Raw genomic sequence first — 23,701 nt, 5'->3', positions numbered from 1 at the left:
CTGAAATACTTTTTAAAAATAGTTTGGACGATTAACAGATCAGACAATTCATACAGATAATTCAAAATGGATTTTTTAGAAAGAAACATGGCGGGTAGTCATAAAATATGAAATAACGCTTTGGTATAAATTACAATAAATTAGACCTGAAATACATGGCAAATGTTTATGCAAACANAGATAGGATAATTAACAGATCAGACAATTCGTAGATAGGATAATTAACAGATCAGACTATTCATAGATAGAATAATGAAAAGATCGTAGACAATTAAAGAATTAGTTTTCTTCTTTTCATAAAAATAACAGTTTATGATATTTTAATATTATACACTGTTATTTAATAAAATTTTATATGTTTTTTTTAGTTAAGTATTCAATATTACCAATTATAAATAAAGTTTTTACTCTCTTTTATTTTAATGAAACGTACTTTCAATTTTTAGTATATATTTAATTCCAGTTCAATCATGTTTATCATTGTGGTAAACTCGTCAGAGAAAATAAAACTGGTTAAATATGTGGCTTAAATTCTAACAAATTAAATTCTGTGTCACATTTTTAGATATGCTTAACTCCTAGGCTTAAATAATTATTAATTATCCAAAATCTATAAGTGCAAGTAGGATAAATTACACTATTTATCAAAATCACAGAATGTCTTGAAGTAGTAACAGGCTTTGGAAAAATTTAGTAAACATTTTCCAAGACCTTTGTTTTATGATTAAGTACAATATGCATTAAAATTATTATTTAAGTATTTAATGTAAATGCTGCAATAAAGGATGTTTGTTTCAAATGAGAATTGTAATTATTTAAAAGTAATTGTCACAAAATATTCCTGGAATTTCTAAAACCTGGTCTCCCTTTTATTGGTTTCAAAATTATTAGGATTATGAAGTATACTATTTAGTTTTAGACATTTTTCTATTCTGTAATTTAAATTAACTTGGTATTGCTTTACTATAATTTGCAAATGTTAATAATAAAATAAAATTAGTAGCAATGCAAACTAGTATACTCAAACCTGATATAAGATTAATTTGATTAAGTAATTTAGAAAAAAATGCAACATTGAAAGTGAAGCAAAGGGTACATTATTTGTTTTTTTGGACAGGTTTTTGTGGAGATCATCAACACGAATTTTTATTCTTTTGTCTTCAATATTTCTAGCCCAGAGTGCATCCCTTGAGAACCTTAGCATCAGCTGGCATAATGGTACAATCTCCATAGTAGTGAGGATGGACAAGGTTCAGACCAACATCTTCATGACGTTCAGAGATAGGATTCCACATAAACAAGTTTCTTGTAGATATTCCTCCGGTTAAATTACTATATCCTCCCATCTTAATAGAAACAATATAATTATGTAACTCACACTAAGAGATTGGCTAAGAAAACTGAATTCGTATTGATCCTCATGAAAACATGGATACTTTAGATTAACACTCTTATTAGATTAATTATCATGGATGGATCTTTGCTTATAGGTAGCAATTGTAACCCTTTTCAATTGAATCTTTTCAGCATGTGTGATAAAAGCTTTCATAAATATACATATTGATTAAGATTAATTAAGTCTTTAACTTGCACGTAAATAAATGACTTTTACCTCATAGCTTTCATATGGAGTTAGTGTAACAATTGTAGAGTAATATGAGTAGTATTGAGGATTTGCATAGCTATTCCATTCACCACTTCCATTTGCTTCATAAACAGTGAGATCAAAATATTGTGTTCGTGAGTAACCATCTCCAACTAGAACAATAATCTTGTTTCCAGTTGATCTTCGTCTGATTATGCCACATGCAATATTATTAGCTCCCCAGTAAAGGCTTGGCATAGCAGTCCAGGTGTCAGCAGACACAATGTACGCATAGCTTCTATTGTCCCTATCACTTCCTCCAAAGCTATATATTTTGTCATATCCTGGGTCAGGGACGGCACAGTGACGATGCGTAGCTATTGGGTAATCACTCATTTTCACCCATCCCTCTTTTTCAGTCCATCTGTCTACTTGTCTAAGGTTAACACGATTCCAACCTGCTATTGCGAATGCTGCATCTCCATATGTAGTTAACTCAAATAATCCCCTAGGAGTTAGCATATTTTCCATTGTATTCCAAACAGGGGAATATTTGTTTGTGTCCAGATAAAAGCAGCTACTTTCATAACCACCTCCATAAAACTGTCCACCACAGACTATTAGTTTGTAATCTACTGCTGTTACCCCAGGCCGAAATCTTCCAGGAGAAAGGTCTGGAATCTTCTCATGACAGGTAGCTGGAAGATGAGGATCTCCTTCTCTTAACCTATCCCTCAGTAGAATGCTCCATGTTGCTGGATATGTTGAACTAGATGTAGTGTGACCACCCCAGCAAACAGCAGCATATTCTCTTATTGATACACAGTCTTGTAAAGCTTTATAGTTTTTGGATTTTTTCACAGTTGTCCAATACCCTAAGTACATCTCATTTAGGAGGTAATAATATTTGTCCTCAAAATTGTTTGTTTCTTGGTTAAACTCTAAAATGTTTTTTAAACTTGTGCCATGTCTTGTAGAATAAGAGCCTACTATAAAGGCTGAATATGGGTTTAAAGTTATCATGCGCATGTGATATTGTTTTCCATTACCAAACAAATTACTTGCATGATTCCAACTGTTTTGGTTTGTAAGATCATAATAGATAACTGCTTCTGTTCTTTGTCCTTTAACTACAAGCAACCATTTCTCTCCTGTGGTTTTGGTGATAATTCCACAAGATGGATCAATTACTGCCTGATTGCTGATAAGATTGCTGTGATGTGTCCAGATATTACTTGAGACTGTGTAATAATAAACTTGCATTTTATCTCCAACACCACATTCATGACCTCCAATCATCCATATTTTTCCATCTTCATCATCTGCAACAGCACAATGTCTATGATTGGGAAATGGCAAATTTGCTTTAGATGTCCAAATATTTGATTGATGATTGAATTCATGTAGAGTGTTAAGACATTCAGATCCTCCTTTCCAGTAGTTTTGTCCCCCTAAAACAAATATTGAGCTCTCAAAGCTTAGCATCTCAAAATGTCTACGCTTTTTAGGTAGGTCTGGTGCAGCTGTCCATGCTCCATTATTAGAATTAAGATCAAATTTTTTACAGTCAATCAATGGATCTGTTGCTCCATTATAATGCCCACCACATATGTACAGCCAACCATCCAATTCAGTCATTCCTGGGCTGTACCTTCCTCTAATATTATCAATTTTATGATTTGCACAAGTATATTTCTGATTTGTGAAGACAACTACTTTATCTGGATAATCTGAACCACTTGTAGTGTGACCTCCAAACCCAATCCCTATCATCTCTTCTGGGTTATCCTTGCAAAGGAAGCTGCCTACAGTGTTAACACATATTTGCTCTACAACATTTTTCTTCATATTTCTCCAGTAAGCCACTTGACCCCCTAAATTGTTGTCAACTCCTATTTTATTGATAGTCAAAGGTACCATTTCTTTATATTTAGCTTCACACAAAATGTTATTACTACTGTCTGAAACTGTAAGAGTAGTATCCTCTGATGCTTCTTCATAAAATATATCAAAGAAGAAAAGGTTAAATGAGCTTGATGAAAGAATTGGTTTTTTATTTGAAATGATCAGAAGAACACAGTTCAAATTCTCACATCTCTCTATTTCTGTTCCAGAATCCTTGAGAACTGCTTTGTAGGAAATTGATAAATCATCATTTGTCAAATAGAAACTAGCTTCCTTCTCAGTAGCTAACTCAAATCTAAATGTGTGATGCTGTTGGTCTCCAATGTTCGATGAACTGACATTAAAGTATTTAATTCCATTTAATCCAAAGGTTTCTGAGTTGTATCCTGGAGAATTTTGGCAATTGTGCCAATCAGAGTTAATACATTCATCAATATCTGTACATCCAGCCACAGGGTCTCGAGTAAACCCAACCTTACAAGTACAAACAAATGTTCCTGGGAAGTTCCAACAATTTGAATTTGCACCACAGTTTGCAGTTCCGGCTGAGCATTCATTGGTGTCGATACAACCACTGTGTTCAGCAAAATCTTCATAGCCAGTATTACAAGTACATGTAAAACTTCCAACTGTATTTGTGCAAACTGTGTTCCTCCCACAATATGCAAGTCCTTCAAAATGACCATTTTTAGGAGAGCATTCATTTAACTCAGTACAATATGGCTGTGCAGCTGTTGTAACACAATAGTATCCAGGTAGGCAATCCTCATTACCCTGACATCCAACTTTATTTTGCCCGCATAGATGATAGCGTTTGTTACATGGTTTGTAACAACAATTGTCAGTGCCTGTGAATCCAAATGTTTCTGAATTTCTAACAAATATATTTCTCGGAAAATAAATGGTATTTAGGCACAAGTCATTTCCGCACTTTAAAAAGCCACGTTCGCTGTTCTTACAATCAGCATCTGTATCACAATGGCCGCCACCTTCATCACATGGATGTTCTGGAGTGCATCGCTTCTCACAACAATCATCTTCCTCATCCCACCTTCCTCCTGCTGGTCTCCACTTCATGCAGTTGTTCTTTCCACACATTAGTACACCAGAGCAATCATTATCAGTGTTACAGTCTCCTTCTCCAATACCACATAAATTCAGTTTCCCTCTGTTGCAACAATGTTCTCCTCCTCGACAGATCTTGTCAATCAATGGCGGAACATCAAAATCAATCATAATTTCTTTTTCTTTTTGCCCCATATCTGGATCTTCTAGATAGGTCAGAAATGCCAGGTCGCACACCTTTGTGGTATTGTCATAACTAAAAATGGTATTGTTTAAGTAAGAGTTTAATTCATACTGGAACCTTATTAAATCAATTTAAGACCTGAATGCATTACAAAATGATCCGTGTATATTCTGCCAGTGATTGCAAAGAATCCCACATTTCTTGATGGTCTGAACCTTGCTGCTTTGTTTAATATGAGAGTAGAAAGACTGCTCTGATATGTTTCTAGTGCTGAGTGCAAAAATGTTATTAAAAATGTATGGTTTGGAAAAGAAAAGTCTAATGGGTCATTTTTTCTCAAGTCAGCCAATGTTAAGCAATTATAGAAGTAACCCTCTCTGATTTTTGAGAAAATTTGCACAACTTTCTGTAACCTTTAGTTTGTAAGTTGTGGGCCTCTAAAGTTTTAGCCTCCAGTCTGACCTTGGAAACTTCAAAGCTATGTAACTTTTTTGCATTTTTAAGATAACGTAGTCATTTTTTAGAATAACTATATCTATAAAAACTAACAACAGTTATTTTACATTAATATTAGTATTTCTCTGGTAAAAATAGGAAATAAATGTAGTACTTTGATTTTTGTAATTTTTTGTGTGAAGATTCATCTAGTAGTTATTTTTGTGTAGTTTTGTTGTTGCGAAGTAGCATGCAAAAGAGTATCGTGTGTTGAAGTCTAAAAACTACAAACTTTTTGAATCTATCAAGGTTTAACGAAAAAAATGTTTTTTTTTATTAATTCAATGATAAATGCATGACATATGTTTCAGAAAACTAAGTTACCTAATATTCATGAAAAAGCTAAAAACTGTTAATTCTGATCCCGCGGAGAATATTAGATTTATTTCCTCAACCCAACCTGGAAAATGTCAGGTTTGGATGTTCAACCCAACTTGGGGAAAGTCAGTTTTATTTGTAAACCCAACCAAAGAATATCAGGTTTATTCAATCCAGTTTAGAGAATTTCAGGTCCAGTTATTTAACCAAACCTGTATAATATCAGGTTTATATTCAACCCAACCCAGAGACTACTACAGGGTGTCCCAAAAAACATGGGAATTCAGTGACGAATTCGATATCGCCTTTGTTATACATTAGCATTGTAATACCTAATTTCAAAAGCCATAATATTATTATGTCTGCTAGAGTTTATTTTATAAAAACAGTAAATGGCTGTAAAGATGTGTCTATAATGTCTCCGCAAGATGAACAGTGAAGACGGACAAGTTTACTCTGTTTGTATACTGTAATTTTCTTGTTTATTAAGTACAACCGTATGCAGTCAAAACATAAACAAACAAATTGTAAACATAGCAGACGAAAATCTTACGGATTAAAGCTTTCTCAGTAGGTATCACTATACTAAATCAAAGAATTTTTAAAAAGACGATATCGAATTCGTCACTGAATTCCCATGTTTATTGGGACACCCTGTAGTTTCAGTCATGTTTCAAGGGACACTGACCGAAGAAAATCATTTTCATAGGTTAATCATTCTACTTAACCCTAAAAATATCATGTTTATTTATTAAAATTAACCTGCAGAATATAAGAGAATATTGAATTGATCATTATCAAGAAGACAGTAAATGCGACTACCTGGGGAAACCTTACAACATCATCCCTGATGGAGACCTTGTGGGGATTCGTGAGTTCGCGATGAAATAACATTTCTCGGATAAAAAAAAACTATTTAGGATTTCTCATTAAAAATTATTTTTTTTTAAATTGTAGATTTTTTTTTTAATTTTTGTTTGTTAAAATGTAATTTTGAATCTGGCATCAAAATTGTATTATAAGGGTTTTGTATTTAATTTATTACAGCCGTTTTTACAAAAAAAAAAGAGATTTTTCATGAATATTCAGTAAAATCTCCTGAATCAAAAAAAAAGTTTTTTTAAAACTGTGAAACAGGTTTTCTCAGGTGAAATCATAAACTTTGATAGCATAACATAAACTTTGAGAAATTCCACAGATTTGTTAATTTACAAGGTGTTCTAATGCTCTTTTGATAATCATAAATAACTTTTAAATAAACATAAAACTCAAACAATTTCGAAAATCAAAGTACTACTTTTCTTTAAACCGAGGTCAAAGTTTTATTTTATATTTTTAACAGAGAAAAATCGATATTAATAAAAGTGATTTGAATAATTATTTCTAGCTCTTTTTAATTACATCGTTATCTTAAAAAAAAAAAGTTGTGAACAGTATTGTTTATTCTGTACATTCTGAGATCAGATGGAAGCTCAGAACTCACAAACCAGAGGTTACAGAGAACTATAGTTTTTTTTATTTTCTTGTTCTTTTAAATACCTTAAAAAAGAGGTTTTTATTTCATCTAAATCTGAGTTAAAAAATAATGATCCTAATTTTATATAATTTTTGTAATAAACTACAGATATAGTTTTTGTACTTCCACTGTAGATATAATTTTTGTACTTTCACTACAGATATAGTTTTTGTACTTCCACTGTAGATATAATTTTTTTACTTCCACTACAGATATGATTTTTGTACTTCCACTACAGATATAATTTTGCACTTCCACTACAGATATAATTTTTGTACTTCAACTACAGATATAATTTTGCACTTCCACTACATATATAATTTTTGTACTTCCACTGTAGATATAATTTTTGTACTTCCACTACAGATATAATTTTTGTACTTCCATACTGACATAATTTTTGTACTTTCACTACAGATATAATTTTTGTACTTCCACTGTAGATATAATTTTTGTACTTCCACTACAGATATAAGTTTTGTGCTTCCATACTCACATCATTTTTGTAATTCCGCTACAGATATAATTTTTGTGCTTCCACTGTAGATATAATTTTTGTACTTCCACTGTAGATATAATTTTTGTACTTCCACTACAGATATAATTTTTGCATTCCTCATGTATACAGTTTGAGCGTCCAAATAACTGATAAGCAAGCTTAATGCAAATAGAAGCTTGACCCTGTAACAAAATATTTGAAAATAGTGATAAAATTAAAAAAATTTTCTGAAGTCAATCAAGGAAAATACATGTTTCCGTAAATATTTAAGCATTGAACTTCCCAAGAGCTTTGCTGTGCACCTCTTTTTGTAAATATTTTTATTTTAAAATTTTACTTTAATTGCAGCAAATCTTTTTCTTTATTAGAAGGTACTCGTAAATAAGAGTGTCAGATTTGGGGATTTTTATGTCTATGATTGAGGGATATCCAAAAAGAAAATTTAATGCCGAAATTCCTTGGAAAAACATTATTTTAATTTGGTCCAGCCATGAACCTATTCTGAGGTATTTTAAGTTACCAAAAAAAAAGGTGGAGAGTGATTGATTAGTTTAGCTGTTTTGTCATTTAATTGGAAAAAAACAAGCAACTTTGATTACATGAAATATACCTGCATGACAACATTTTGTTTTTTTCAAGAAAAAATTGATGATTTAATCCTAATTTCTTGAGTGTTCAACATAGCGTCTGAAAATCATTATTTCTCTTTTGACCCTAAATTCTGTGTTCAGACAGCTTCGGAAGATCGCACAGAGCTGAAATTTTGGACAACTGCTTGAAAATAAAATCTAAACCTCAAATTGGCTTGAATTTACCTTCAGCACTGCTAACGTTTAATAAACGGTCTAAATTCATGATTATTTTTATTTTTAGTGTCTCACTGTCATGGACGTGGAATAGTTCTTATCATGGGAAACCCATTTCATGTACATAAGGCATGTTAGAAATTATGTAAAGATAATTCAAGGTTTACTGCCTAACTAACTACACTTATTTTCATGTGCACTATGCAAGAATTGAATATTTATTTTAAAGAAGTTAAAAAGATTTTCAGATTTAAAGTTTTTAATTAAACTTTTTAATGAAGGAAAACGCACATTAGGGTGCACTAGCGAATAAAATGTAATCCCAATAAAAGGAAACACTAGCAAAAGTACAACTTGTTTTAAAAGCAAATTCCCCCATGTTTTCAGGCTTGAAGAGACAATTATTATTCGCTATAAACCCTAAACTTCTTTTCCAGCCTTAATTCTTTGAAAACTGAGTTGATATTTTAAAAGCTTAAACCCGAGTGAACCCCGGTCTTAGCAAGTAAAGATAATGAGTCAAGACTACGGTTGTTAATCATTTTTCTAAACGATCGTTAAACGATCGTTTTTTGTTTCGTTTTCAAAAACGATAGTTCCATTTTCGGAAAAACGATCGTTTTAAAAACGACCCACTCGTTTTGAACTTTTAGAAAACGAATAGCGATCGTTTTTGAAAACGATCCTTTTTATTAAAACGATTTGCGACCGTTTTTTATATGATTGTTTTTAAGAAAACGATCGTTTTTGACAAAAAAATTTATTGATTTTTTTGTCAACGATCGCTAAAGAAGGGTCATCGTTAACGATCGTTAATGAAGGGTCGTCGTTAACGATCGTTAACGAAGGGTTGTCGTGAACGATCCTTAACTTTATCAAAACGGTCGTTTTTTGAAAAAAAAATAAATGCAACTTTATTGAATGTCGTCTTACATGAAGTTTCTCAGTTGTGGGGGAGTTAAAACTCTTTGATATTTTCTTTAAAACTACTCAATGGTAAGTACAGATGCCCTTCAGGTCGGTTTCCTCTCTTCGTTAACGGTCGTTAACGAAAAAGTCGTCGTTAAAGATCGTTAACAAAGGGTTGTCGTTAACGATCGTTAACGAAGGGTCGTCGTTAACGATCGTTAACGAAGGATCGTCGTTAACGATCATTAACGAAACGACGAATTTTATAAAAACGATCGTTTTGAAAAACGATCGTTTTAAAAACGACCATTTTAAAAAAAAAGCTAACTTTAAAAAACGATCGTTTTCAAAAACGATCGTTTCGTTTTCGATTTTTCGTCGTCGTTTTCATAACGAAACGATCGTTTTTCTGAAAAATGAAAACGTTAACATCCCTAGTCAAGACTCGGGTTTGGATGCCCTTGTCACACTGTTCCATTGAGACCGTCAGGTTAAAAGTCGTGTCACTCGAATGAAACCTTTTGCAGTAGATAAATCCATGTCTAGAGATATCATAACAACCAATTTTAAAATCTGCACTGCGTGTTAAGTAAAAACCAATCAATTTGGGCTTTTCGCTCTTTAATAAAGGCCCAGGTCTGCAAAAGCTGATGATCGTAAATTTCATAAAAACTATAATATTTGTACAATTAAATCTTGGGAATTATTTGTAGTGTCAAGTTTAATCAAAGGTTTGAAATAAACACTACTATGAGAATAATATATCTATGTAAAGTTTGAATTTTCGAATTTTACATCACCTTGTCGCAGCTGACCTGTCGGCAATCTTTCTAAACATTCTCTCATTGGTCGAATCAGAACCAATCCTGGCTTGAGTTTAAGCTTTTAAAATCTCAGCTCAGATGTTGTTATACAGTGATAACCAGAAAACTCCGAAATATGAAGACGACTTTAAGACTCAATCTATAACTTTATATAGTCCAATGAGCATGGGACACAGCAATTGTGCAGTGTAAACAGACACATTTCCCTTAATAAGTGGTTTAATAAGTGTATTAATACTATTTGCTTTGTAACAACATCAAATATACTAAAGTTTTGCTTTAAATTCGTCTTCCTAATCTAGAGTTTTCTGGTTATCACTGTAGTATGCTATATTCAAACCTTTTTAATTAATTTTCTATGAATTATGTTATACATAAGATCAATAAGTAAAAGTTTAACCTATTAAAAGGAAGAGTTAGACCATTAGCTTGCTAAGAAATAGAGCCTGAGCTGGGAACTTTAGAATGGTGGATATCAGGATTAATGCTTAATCCTCTGTTTTTGCTAATCTCGAGACTAACATATTCTCGAGATTTTGTTAGCCTCAACTCTCGAGATTAAATATTTAGATTAACAAATTTAATTCTAGGAACGCCAGATTTGTTGGTTTTCTTGACTGGAAGGGCCTTCATTTAATTTCTCATCAATCTATTTATCAATAAATTAGTTAAAATTGGTAAAAAATAATCTCATTATTAAATATTTTTCTTCACCGATTAATTTACAAAATGGCCGACAACATTTTCTTTATTTGTTAGAAATTGAGGATTTCTCTCATGGGATAGGATTTAGTTTCAAGGTTGTCATTGGTCAATACAATTTACGAACTATATTCATGCACTCTCACTTGAGAAAACAATGTACGGATATCCAAAGAGAGAGAAAAAGAGTGGATTAAAGACTAAAATTAAAATTTTCCACCGTGGATATTCCATAGATAAAGATAGATTGCGCATAAGACGACATTTTTCATCTTGAAAGATATAAATGTACAGAGATGTTTTAAAGATATTCCTATTATATAGATTAACTAGGTCGGTTGTGAACATTGGCTTTTCTTATGTCATTGAGTACTTGTGGTGTACATGAGTTCTGTAGAGAGAAATTAATGTTAGTTTAGTCCAATTATCATGTTTTTCTTCAATGCTCGTCAATATGATATATTGCTCAGTGAAATATTTTTGTTCAAATAGTTCCATTCCCGGAGTTATTTTACACTCTATTATGAATCCATTAAAACACCAAACCACCCGCTTATCGTTGAAGTACACTTTGACCCCTAGAAGTATTAGTTCGCGGACTGTACAATTCTTGGTGATTTTGCGTACATAAGCTATCTATGTTTATTTATTTATCTATGTAATATTTGGATGAAATAGTTGGGATTAATGGTTATCCATTCTAAAGTTACCAGCTCTGAAGATTTAAAGTTTGAGGCGAGTATTCAGTTTCTGTTAGTTTTTGCTTTTATTTTCTGCAGTATACTTTTAGAAACACAATTTTGAGATATTAAAAACCTCACATTCTTTCGTGGAGCCTTGCTACAACATGTTTTCTTTTAGATTATTTTTGCCACATACATACCTTGGATGGCCTTATGCTCAACTGGTTTTAAGAATTCAGCTTTGTAAAGTTGTAAACTATCTACTGTAAATTATTAATGTAAGGTTGTTTATGAACCCGTCTAAATTAATTTATATTGCGAAATTCTTTTTTAACCCTTTTAAAGACAGGGATAATTCTATGTCTAGTGGGGGAGTAAATATTAGTTTACAATTTATAATTTATAATTTTTATTATGAAAAAAAACTAATTTGAAAATTTTCTCTGTGTGCTTGCTTTTTGTCTCTTGGGTATTCCAGTGCTGCACATTAAGCAACACAGTTTGTATTTTTTTAAAAGGTTTTTAGATGACAGCTAAAGAGACTGTTTAGTGTAAACTTAAACCTAGAGATGGGCATATTCGGCTTTCTTTCATTTCGTTCATTCAGTTCGTTCATTCGTGAAAGACCCATTTTAAGTTCGTTTTTTTAATCATTATAAAAACAAATTGATTTCGTATAATCTCAAAAATATCGTTGTTTTCCATCTATATTATTCCATTTTCTGAACGATCGTTTAGTAAAATGGTTTGTTCAGTAAAAAAACTATCTTTATTTCTATTTGTTATATTCGTTTGTTCAGTAAAAAAATATCGTTATTTAAAAAGTTGGAGATGAAAACTTTCATAATTGTCAAAAAATTGTCCCTGTTAATTTTGTAATGATCCTTTTTCATTTCCATGATTTGTGTAAATCCATGAAACGTTAAAACAGGCTGCAGTGTATATGTTGCATAACACGTGCTGGGTCGACTCTAAACTGGATAACCAGACAGGACAGTACGACTGAATGCATGCATATACAGTATGTGTTGTACCGGCAAGGATCATGCAACATGTAGATGCACAATTACAATGAAACTCAAGAAAAATGCGATCTTTTATTTAGGGTTAATAAGCTAAAGACGTCACATACTGCAGCTTGATTAATACTCATCGTTAGATCTTATAATAAATTGATTATAAATATTTAATGAGATTATTAATATAACAGTTGACACAAGTTCAACTCCATATTTTCTCACAATGGAGGACCCTTTGGTGACCTTTGAGACCAATGGTTCGAGAAAGCAAAACCTACACTGATGTAGCCAATACCTCGTTTACAGAAGTGAAATATTGGAAACGTTCGGTTAAAACGTGCTCAGCTAGAATTTGAACTGTCTGTGAATTAGATTTGTGATTTGTATTTAATTCGTAAACAAATATATATATATATATATGTTTGTTAATACTAACCAAGTTAAATTTTAATTATGGCAAGTGTAACCATTACGGCGAGTGTACTTATGGCAAATATATTATGGAAAATGTTATTTTGGCAAAAGTATTATGGCAAATGAAACTGAGCCCTGTCAAGTAAAGCAAAAAGAATCAAAAGAAACATTTTCGCAAAACTCATTAAAGGGACTGTAAACATAATTTCAGGTGATCCTCCATCAATATAGAGTGTTATGGTACCCTTTAAAACTTTGCCTGAATTCTATATCCATGTTTTTGTTTATTTTCATTTGTAATGTCTCAAAAGTAATTCGCGCATTTCTTGCTTGCGAAACAAAGGAGAAATGATCCAAATTAAACCCTTTTCAAGTCAGGAAAACAACGTTACTCTAGTCTCGACAGATTAAACAGATTAAGGTTGCTGGGTACCATTCAATAGAGAAAGGAAATGAAGAGGTAAAGTTCACAACCGACCAACCTATTAATTGATTATTAGGGTGGTTGGTTGGGACGATCCTTGAAATAACTGATAAGAAAAGACACGTGTCTGAAAGTCGTCTTTTAGGTGATTTGTAATTTTTAGGATTTCTTACTCTCATAGGACCCTCCATTTCAACGGGGCATGTCTGATTCCAAAGGCACTCTTCAAAACTTTATTTGGTCAATGATGTGGAGAATATCATTGTTTTTCTAGCTTGAAAAGAGTTTAATTCTGTCAACTTTCTCCATTGATTCTGAAGTAAAAATCTGTGCATTGGCGATACCGACCCATGCAAAGACCCCTCACCCATGTACAGATATACACACACACTCATGCACAGAAATACACACCCATTCACAGACACATATGTATCCGTGCACAGACATGCCGACCCATGAACATACACACACACACCCGCGCACAGACAAACAAAACTGTTTACAGACGCACAGTACTCTGTATATGATGAATAGGCTGACATGAAGGAAGGTAGGAGAGGTGAAGGACAGGAGGCATAGAGGAACCATTCATCATCTGTACAGGGTGTTCCAGGATACATGTTCCAGGATACACTACAGGGTGTTCCAGGATACATGTTCCAGGATAAACTACAGGGTGTTCCAGGATACACTACAGGATTGTTCAAGGATACACTACAGGGTGTTCCAGGATACACTACAGGGTGTTCCAGGATACACTACGGGGTGTTCAAGGATACACTAGAGGGTGTTCCAGGATATAATAGAGGGTGTTCCAGGATATACTACGGGGTGTTCCAGGATACACTACAGGGTGTTCCAGCATACACTACAGGATGTTCCAGGATACACTACAAGGTGTTCCAGGATACACTAGAGGGTGTTCCAGGATATACTGCGGGATGTTCCAGGATACACTGCAGGGTGTTCCAGGATACACTAGAGGGTGTTCCAGGATACACTACAGGGTGTTCCAGGATACACTACAGGGTGTTCTAGGATACATTACAAGATGCTCCAGGATTTAATTCGGGTGTTCCAGGATAAACTACAGGGTGTTCCGGGATACATTACAGTGTGTTCCAGGATACAATACAGGGTGTTCCAGGATACAAAACAGTGTGTTCCAGGATACACTACAGGGTGTTCCAGGATACAATACTGTGTGTTCCAGGATACACTACAAGGTATTCCAGGATACAAAACAGTGTTCCAGGATACACTACAGGGTGTTCCAGAATAAACTACAGGGTGTTCCAGGATACACTACAGGGTGTCCCAGGATANCTAGATATTATTTTCATATCTGTTTTTAAGAAAAGGTGGTGAACGCAAACATAAAGAGAGTACAAAAATCTTTTCTTCTAATTCAATAAAGTAATTGTTTATCTTTATATGATATTTTATAAATCAATAAATCATCTTGTGCGTAAACTCAAAACTAGTGGAGCTGCTAAAATGTCACAAAGTTGACTAGTTATGTGGCATAAACTCAATGTTTCCAAAATTGTTAGCCAATTTTGCATTTTTAACAGCACAAGAAAGTTTTATATGATATCTATTGTATGTATGTATTAATCTAGGAAAGGTTTGATCGACATTATATATCAATTTGCTGTTCAGGAATAAGGCTGTTAGGGTCTCCAATGATTTTGATTTCTTCCCAGGCTTGGTTGGGAAAAACTTGTTGTCTCCTCTGGAAGTAGTATTAAGGACAAATGATAATATTATTCAGTATAATTGCCATGGACTCAGTTTTCCCACAAGGTAAAGTAAATTGATAGACAAAGCAAGCAAATTAAATATGTCAAAGTTATTAAAGAAACTGATAACTGGGAATGAGATGAAAATCAAGAAAACCATGATTAGGTCTTCAATTTCTATATTTTCTAATTTTGTCTTCTAGTGTTTTTTGTTGATTTGGACTTATGTTTTTTTTATTTTTAGCCAATAAACCAAAGTGTTCGAAAACCTTATAGTTCAAATAAATGTAGGTCCTGTATAAATTTACTTTGAACCCACTAGTAAATATCTCATGTTTAGGGCTCGGCTACGTTCCGTTAATGAACATAAAGTTTTAAAAAATAAACGGAATAGTCTGTTAAAGAATGGCAAAAACCAGAAAAAAAATGTTTTTGAATGTTGTGTTCAAATTAGCCTAAGAAAGAATTTAAAAATTTAACCAATCAGCATGTCATGTTGAGATGTACCCTTTAACTTTTGAAGAACCGGTTTTGATTTCTGGTGTTGATGGTGTCATATCAATTGAACTAAACATCGAATGAACGAACATGAGCTTTGCATTAATGTTTATTAAGACTTACGTTCAAAATGACAATAGTCCTAAAATGTTTTTTTTAATAATTTCATATTAACATGATTAATTTATATTTTTTTAAGTGCTCTGAAAGCCGTCTCGTGAACAGCTGACTTTAATTCAATCAGATATTAGTCCAATCGATACAGCATTGGATCTGTAATTGTTATCAAACGTAACTTTTATACAGTAGACATATCCAAAAAGAGGATTAAGAAGAAAATCAAAAGTGTGTACATTGGATAATCAGATTAAGTGATCTTGATTAAGGATATCTCATTCTAAAGTTTTCAGCTCTGTTAACTTAACGCCGTTACTAAAATTGAGTTTCTTAAGAAACGGTAAATTTTACAAATAATGGAAAAACGAACGTTCCGTTTTAAGCTAAATAACAAAACCTGAAAAGTTTATTTAAAATTTAACTAACCAATAACGAATGGCTTTTTCAAAAAAAGTCTGAACGTGCCCAGTCCTTATACTCATGTACCCCAGGCACAGAACAGGTAGTCATAGTAGGGTCATTGACGCGGACCGCCATGCGTATCTAGCTTGAAAGAGATCTACTCTAGATATACAGCTGCATGTAGCTCAGTAGCTGTATATTTCGAGTTAATCAGTCAAACGATTTGTAGAATTTGGGATTGATGTAAATTTCCACAGTGTGTCCTGTGGTTCTGGGGAGGAACTTAGTTACAGTAATTATGGATACACAAATATTTTTGTTATTTAAGCCCATTGTGCTATTTTACATAAACGATGTGGCATGTATAACTTGTCAGACGCCTGGACGTGTCAACCTTGCATCTAATTCTCTATCTACATGATCTGTGAGGAAAGAAGACAGGAGAAGACTGTGTAGAGCATTGAACCTTGTTTTAATTAGAATAATAAAATGATTGCGGCATTCACGCATACCGTCTGGATAAATAGGTTTTTGTAGCAGTAAGAATGTTGCGCCAATATGTCACCCTGCTACAGATTTGCAATGATTAGAATCCTGGCAAATGTTTGCGAATTTTACTACTACCGTCAGGGGTAAACTCAAGAACTTTCCTTTTGTCATGGCATTGATCAACGTGACAGAAATATAAGTTTGATGTAAAAAATTCAAATTTATTATTAAATTAAGTTTACTGTTTGCATCCTGCAGTGTACCCCTGAATTAATCTACAGGTATAAATCTTATCTGAAAGGAACAAGATAAAGTGTGTTTGGTTTGACCAAAGACATAAAAGTGCAGTAAGAACATCAAGATAAAATAATTCAACCAAAACCTGATTTAACATACTTATCAATTTGTCCAAATGCAAATTGTGGCTTTCGGTACCTACTTTAGGTAGATATAATCATTTGGTCGACATCGTCGGTGGAAATAAAAATGTTGCACAATTTAATAAAAAATATTCAATTTGTTTAACATAATTAACCGATAACCGAAAACAGATGTATGATCAGCTAAAAAAGAAACAACAGTCAGAGAAAAAAATTCACTGCTCTTTTTAAAACTTAGTTAAAATCGTGTGGAAACAATTAAAAGTAAATAACTGTTTCAGTACAATCCGAAAACACGCTTCCGCTTGTAATACATTCAAAATAATGTTAAAAAATCTGTTTTCTGGTTTACGTCTGATCTTGTTCATCAGTCTACACATTCCAAGGTCAGTGTTAAGGGCTAATTAAAATTTTCGAGAATACTTAAAATTGCATAGATGGCATTTTATGCTTAGCGAAATATTTTAAGGCTGACCATTTTTTATTTTATTTTAAGTGTATAAAGCTTTATCGATTCTTTTAGAAAAAAATATTAAAGAATTTTAGTAAATGGATATGCAAAATAACTTATTATCATATAAGTAATTCACAGGAAAGGGAAATACTCATATAAATATTTGTAACTCTCAAATTTTCATACCAAATATTTTTGAGAAAATAAATGAAAATAGACGAAAAAGATTTTAGATTTCTGTCAATCGAAGCAGTTGCTTCTACTTTAGCTTTATTCACCTTTTATCTATAGTTACATACCCAATTGACATTGGTAACCATTTTTTAATCAGAAAGACAAAAAAATCCATACTTTTAACTCATTAAATTGTTAATTATCAGTTTCGTTTTCTATAATTTATTTTGGGATTTATACAGCAGAAACAAAGGAGGAAGGCAATTAACAAATTAATATTGTTTCAAGAAAAATTACTTTATGGTTTACAATATCTATATGAATTGTATAAAGTAGTAATCTATGTCTGTCTGTCTTTCTTCTTTGTTTGAATGTCCGAAAATATCTCAGGAAGCCTTTGACGGATTTTTTTACAAATTTGAGTAGAATGAGTGGAAGTTGAGAGGGTTGACTTTTATTGGGAAAACTCCAGGAAAAGCTGGATTCCAAAGCTATAGTTAAAATATTTGTAGGGTACCGTTGTGAATCGGACAGGTCACTCTTTCATTGGAGGATTTCTAGAAATTACGTAGACAGTCCCTTTAAGCTATTTTTTCTAGAAATTACGTAGACAGTCCCTTTAAGCTATTTTTTCAATGCACGACACTTGGAAAACAAACCAAATAAAGATGTTATTTCAAGATTCCTGTATTTTTTTTAAAATTATTTTTTCACCCCTTGCCTGAAACACCTTTCCTTCCTATAATACCCCAGAATTAAAAAGGGTTTAGCAGACCCAGTTTACTTAAGTCTCTAACCCTGGAGTATCATTCTGTTTATAACTTTATATTAAACTTATCTTGAATTTAATCTTTATAGACCAGTTTATATGAATGTATAACGCAAGACAATTGTTTAAATATAATAATATTTTTATGGAACATAATCCCATCAAGCTAGCTCACATTCAGACAATAATTTACCTCATAGTAGAGAGAAAAGACAATATACAGGATTTCTTAAAAGTTTAGTATGACAAATCCGCTAAAACTGTTTTTAAACTTTACAATCTCTCATCTCAAAATGGCAGGGTACGAGTTTCTGCGAACATCGAGGGGAGGTGTAATACACCGGACTATAGTCTTTTCGTTTGTAAGAGATATAAAAAGAAGAACGATGATGTCCTTATATAGTTCATCACTTAAAGGTTCCTTGTGTTCCTTTGAACAAACTTATATTCATAATCATAATAATGCAGCGGACATCACTAAAACCGTGATCAAAGATGTTATTGTTAGGTTACCAAATTGTCAAGTTACCAAATTATTAGGTACCAAATTTTCAAGTTACCAAATTATTAGTTACCAAATTGTTAGTTACCAAAATGTTAGTTACCATATTATTAGTTACCAATAATTCGCCAATCGATTGAAGATGCAAAAAAATGTTGATGGACCAATGGGCAAATTTTCAGGTTTAGCTTGTTTTTGAAAATTTTATGCTATCAACATTAATCCTATGGTTTAGGTGCTCGGGAGTTTCAAGAAATCTAAAAAATGGTTAAAATTAGAATTTTTTTTCAAGAAACATAATCATATGTTTTTCAAGGGCTTTTCTATAACGTTAGTTTTATATTCTAAGCTCAATTATTTTTTAAGTAAGGATTGTTTTTTTACAAAAAAATCTTTTAAATTGCCATCAATTCATATTGTTGGCTTGAATGTTCATTTATTTGTATTCAACAACCGTCAAAACGGCAAAACTGATTGGGTTAAATTTTTTTGTGGTAACTAACATGACCTTGCAAGGAAGGTTTATGGCAAATTGAAATTTAAAAACCAACATTTATGATTTTTAAAAATGCAACAATTTCAACAGAAAACTCTACACTAATTGCTGTCTAATGGAGTACGTACGGTAGAAAAGGGGCGGCTTGTAAATTAAGAGTTAAAATCAGTAGAAAAATGGTGCAAGTACCCTGGAAACCTAGAATCTGAACAGTCAAGAAGTTTCAAGGTTGTCACTTAAGAAAGTTGTTTAAATAATCAGCTTTAGACCTTTTTCATAATTTTGTACCAACACGTACAAAACAGATTCTTCATTGCTAATTTCACATCGTTGAACTGTAATCAACACACCATTTTAAATAAACAATAATATCTGGAAACAAATTATTTTTATTTATATTTCAAAGCAAATATAAATTCATTATTTTCAAATTGAAAGTTCTTAATCATACTTGACTTAGTGTTCCGACATTTATCCATGGCTTATACTTTAATGATAACCTTCCCTTTTCCTTCCAAAATATGTTCAAGTCTCTAGCTGAACGGAATAGAATAAAATTATATAAATTAGAACGGGTTTTAATAAAAAAAACCAGAAAGCTTTCCGTCCGCAATGTTTCCTAAATTGTGGAATTTGAAATTGAACTAAAAGAAACTGAATCTGCAAAAAAAAATATTAAAACAAACAGTATCCATATTTATCTTGAGAATTATGAGAGGTTTAAATACGAAAAATCTAGTTGTATTTTATATGAGTAGATTTTATATAAAAAACTGAAACTTTATTAGCTTATTTGTGTTTGTGTATCCACCATTCTTTACACCCTGTATTTTAATTTATCTATAAATTAATCTCTCTGATTCTTGAGAATTATGAGAGGTTTAAATACGAAAAATCTAGTTGTACATTAAATGAGTAGATTTTATATATTAAAAAACTGAAACTTTATTAGCTTATTTGTGTTTGTGTATCCACCATTCTTTACACCCTGTATTTTAATTTATCTATAAATTAATCTCTCTGATCTCATCCTGCCACAGATCGCCTGACAATCTCCTTCCTTCCAATCAACTCCTTACCTATCCAAAAACCAAATTCATGATGTGTGTAACCAATTATATTCATTATAGTTAACTAACTTAGGGCCAACCACTGAAAACAACCTACCCTGGCTACTGCATAGTAAATAGTGATTGATTATTTGTAAAATCTCATGCTTTGTAGTTGAATAAAAATATGAAATATGAATAATATGATACATATATGTAAAAACTAAAAATTACTGAATTATTATCTCAATTTTCAGGAAATGCCATCTAAGGAATTTTGAGTAAATCTATTTTTAAGATATTGTAGAAATCAAGTGCATTTTCTGGTCTAAAAACAAATTTATCTTTAGTTTTAAGACTTGATTAAGCTGATTCTGGTTTTTTGCGATGTTTTTTGACCTGGTAATGGCAGGGTCTCCCAATTTTGTGAGTTGTCCTGAACAGTCTTAGACACGTTTTAGAAAAAATTCAAAACCATAAGTGAACTGTATGACTGTTTGAGTACTGCCTATAAAAGGGTTTTTGAAGTGGAATCCTTTAAAACTACATCAAAAAAACTTGTTCAGGCCGTTATAGCTAATCAGTCAGGCAGTTGACTTTGGACTTTGATGTTTTACATATCCATGGTTTTACTATAATATGTCCTTTGACTGTTCATGAAAAGTTCCAAAATTTCGTGACCCTGCCTTTAACATTTCAAACAATATTGTAAAAAAACCAGGAGAAGCATATTAAAGCCGTTAAACGAAATTTATGTTTGATTTTAGACCTGCAAATGCACTTGATTTCTGAGATATCTTTAAAATGGATTTCGAAAAATTCCTTAGGTGGCATTTTCTGAAAATTGAGATTATAATTCAGTAATAGACTGCATATTAACATCTTCTGAAGAAAAAGTTTAGGTGTTTTCACTTTAAACCTGATGGTACATTTACAGCAGTGAGAGTTATATTAGTTTTCGATTTCCAACAGGGGGGGGGGAACGCCCCCTCCTGTAGGAACTTAGAGGAGTTGGGCTATTAAAACTCACACTGTAGATCAAGCCTGAAGCAAAAGTGTGGCTTATCTGATTTCTAGGCATGCAAAGCGTGATATGGGGGAGGGGATGAGGGGGGTATTTGCAAAAAAGGGCAAAAGAGGGTTTTTAATAGGTCTTATTTTAAAGTATGTTTGACCTTTTGTAAAGATAAAGTGGTGCAAAGTATAGTTTATGTCTTCTCACCTTAGTTTGAAATTCTTAATTAGATGAAGGATAAACGCGGGCACTGCGCACCTCTCTGCAAAAATGCAGCAATTTTTTGCAAAGGCATTGTGCACTGAGTGTTTGTACACTGTATATTTAAAAATTTACTTAACAGCTAAAAGAAAATCATTAAAAATGTGATGTCAACATACGCAGGTGCTAGGTACTTTCTCAAGGGCATTTTCCCTAGGGCAACATCCTAAGTGACAATTTCCCAAGTGGCAACTTGTCAGATGTCCAATTTCCCGCGCGGAAATTTCCCAAAGGTTAGGTTAGGCTCTCTGAGGCGCCGCAGGGTGCAATGGGAGCCGAGCGCTGCGGCTAGGATGGTCTAGGGGCCCAGCGCCGCGGCTAGAACAGGCTGGGGGCCGAGCACTACGGCTAGGACGGACTTGGGAATTTGTTGCTTGGGAAATTGCACGATTGGGTAAAATTCTTTTGGAAAGCACTTAACATCATATCCACTTAATAAAATGAATTTTTGAACATTAAAATTAAAGGAAAATTAAGTTTTGACAGTCTATGTTAAATTTATTTTTAAAATCCTTTAATTTTGTAAATTTGCACATTATCATTAAAAATGAATTTATGTTATTATTGTACAACAATGTATTTATGTATATGAAAAATATATCATGTTATTTCACGACTGAAAAATATTTATTACGTTAATTTTACGACTGAAATATATATAACTTGGATTTCAGTGCACTTCGTTCCCATCTTCTATTTCAATTGTAAACATTTTCTCTTTGTAAAACAACAAATAAAAAAGTTCACGGATTTTATAAAAAAAGTCGTGGATACAAATCAAATTTTGCTAGAGGCTATTTTGAAATTTTTATTATTCATAAACCTTCCCTAGGTTCATGCAAGGCCCCTCACAACATTTGGGGCCGATCAGTTCAGTCGTTTTGACGTTTATTGGATACAAACAGACACACAAACAAACAAAGTTTATAATACTAGGCTTTTAGGGCGCTTCGCGCCCATCTTCTAATTAAATTGTGAACATGTTCTTTTTGTTTACATTTTAAAACAAAGAAGAAAAAAATTTTGCGGATTTTTACAAAATAAAATCGCGGATTTTCAAGAATTTAAATTTTTTTTACAAAATTAAAAACCTTTAAAAACACATTTTTAAAATTTTTTTATCATTCATAACCTTCCCTGTGGTCACGTGATGTACCACAATAAATTTGGGCCCGATCGGTTCAGCCGTTTTGACGTTTATTGGATACAAACAAACAGACAGACAAGCCAAATTTATATTTAGATATAGATATGTTCAATGTTTATGTTTGTTACGTAGATATGTGATACGTTGGAAATAATTAGTATGTTATGAATGTAAATATAGTATGTTTAATACATAGAAGTGTATGTTATGTATGTAAATATAGTATGTTTAATATGTAGAAGTGTATGTTATGAATGTAAATATAGTATGTTTAATATATAGAAGTGCATGTTATGAATGTAAATATAGTATGTTTAATATGTAGAAGTGTATGTTATGTATGTAAATATAGTATGTTTAATATATAGAAGTGCATGTTATGTATGTAAATATAGTATGTTTAATATGTAGAAGTGTATGTTATGTATGTAAATATAGTATGTTTAATATAGAGAAGTGTATGTTATGTATGTAAATATAGTATGTTTAATATATAGAAGTGCATGTTATGAATTATGTCTGTGATCAGAATGAAAATTATATGTTATGTCAACTCTATCCTCTAATTAGTACAAACATTTATTACGAGTTAGGGCTAAAGAATGCATAATGCATATGTATGTAATATGCATTGCAAAAATGCATAAATCATGAAAGCCCATTGTAAGCATCAATGTATATAGTAGTTAGGCTAAAATGCAAGTTACTAAGTTACTAAAACTACCTATTTGCAATGAATGGTAGTTTTAGACCCCTTGCAGTCCAACCATCGAGGTTAAACAGGACTTAGAGCATTTAAAAATTGTACTCTGTAAGTTTGTAATTATAAGAAAAGTAAAAACAAGAAAGGATTAGTTT

The 23,701-nt window shown here is 32.3% G+C and overlaps 1 protein-coding gene across 1 annotated transcript; it reads right to left on the bottom strand.

The window, feature by feature from the left end:
• Positions 1-525: 525 nt before the first annotated feature.
• LOC111702427 (uncharacterized) lies at positions 526-5,014 on the bottom strand. Its single transcript, XM_023474106.1, has 3 exons — positions 4,878-5,014; positions 1,613-4,811; positions 526-1,346 (listed from the first exon to the last, which is right to left on the bottom strand). The coding sequence occupies exons 2-3, from the start codon at positions 4,748-4,750 to the stop codon at positions 1,170-1,172; spliced, it is 3,315 nt and encodes a 1,104-aa protein (XP_023329874.1). The 5' UTR covers positions 4,751-4,811; positions 4,878-5,014; the 3' UTR covers positions 526-1,169.
• Between the last annotated feature and the right edge of the window lie 18,687 nt (positions 5,015-23,701).

The sequence above is a fragment of the Eurytemora carolleeae genome, unplaced genomic scaffold (assembly GCF_000591075.1).
Source record: "Eurytemora carolleeae unplaced genomic scaffold, Eaff_2.0 scaffold429, whole genome shotgun sequence".
Lineage (NCBI taxonomy): Eukaryota > Metazoa > Arthropoda > Copepoda > Calanoida > Temoridae > Eurytemora > Eurytemora carolleeae.
This window is presented reverse-complemented; position numbering and strand designations above follow the sequence as displayed.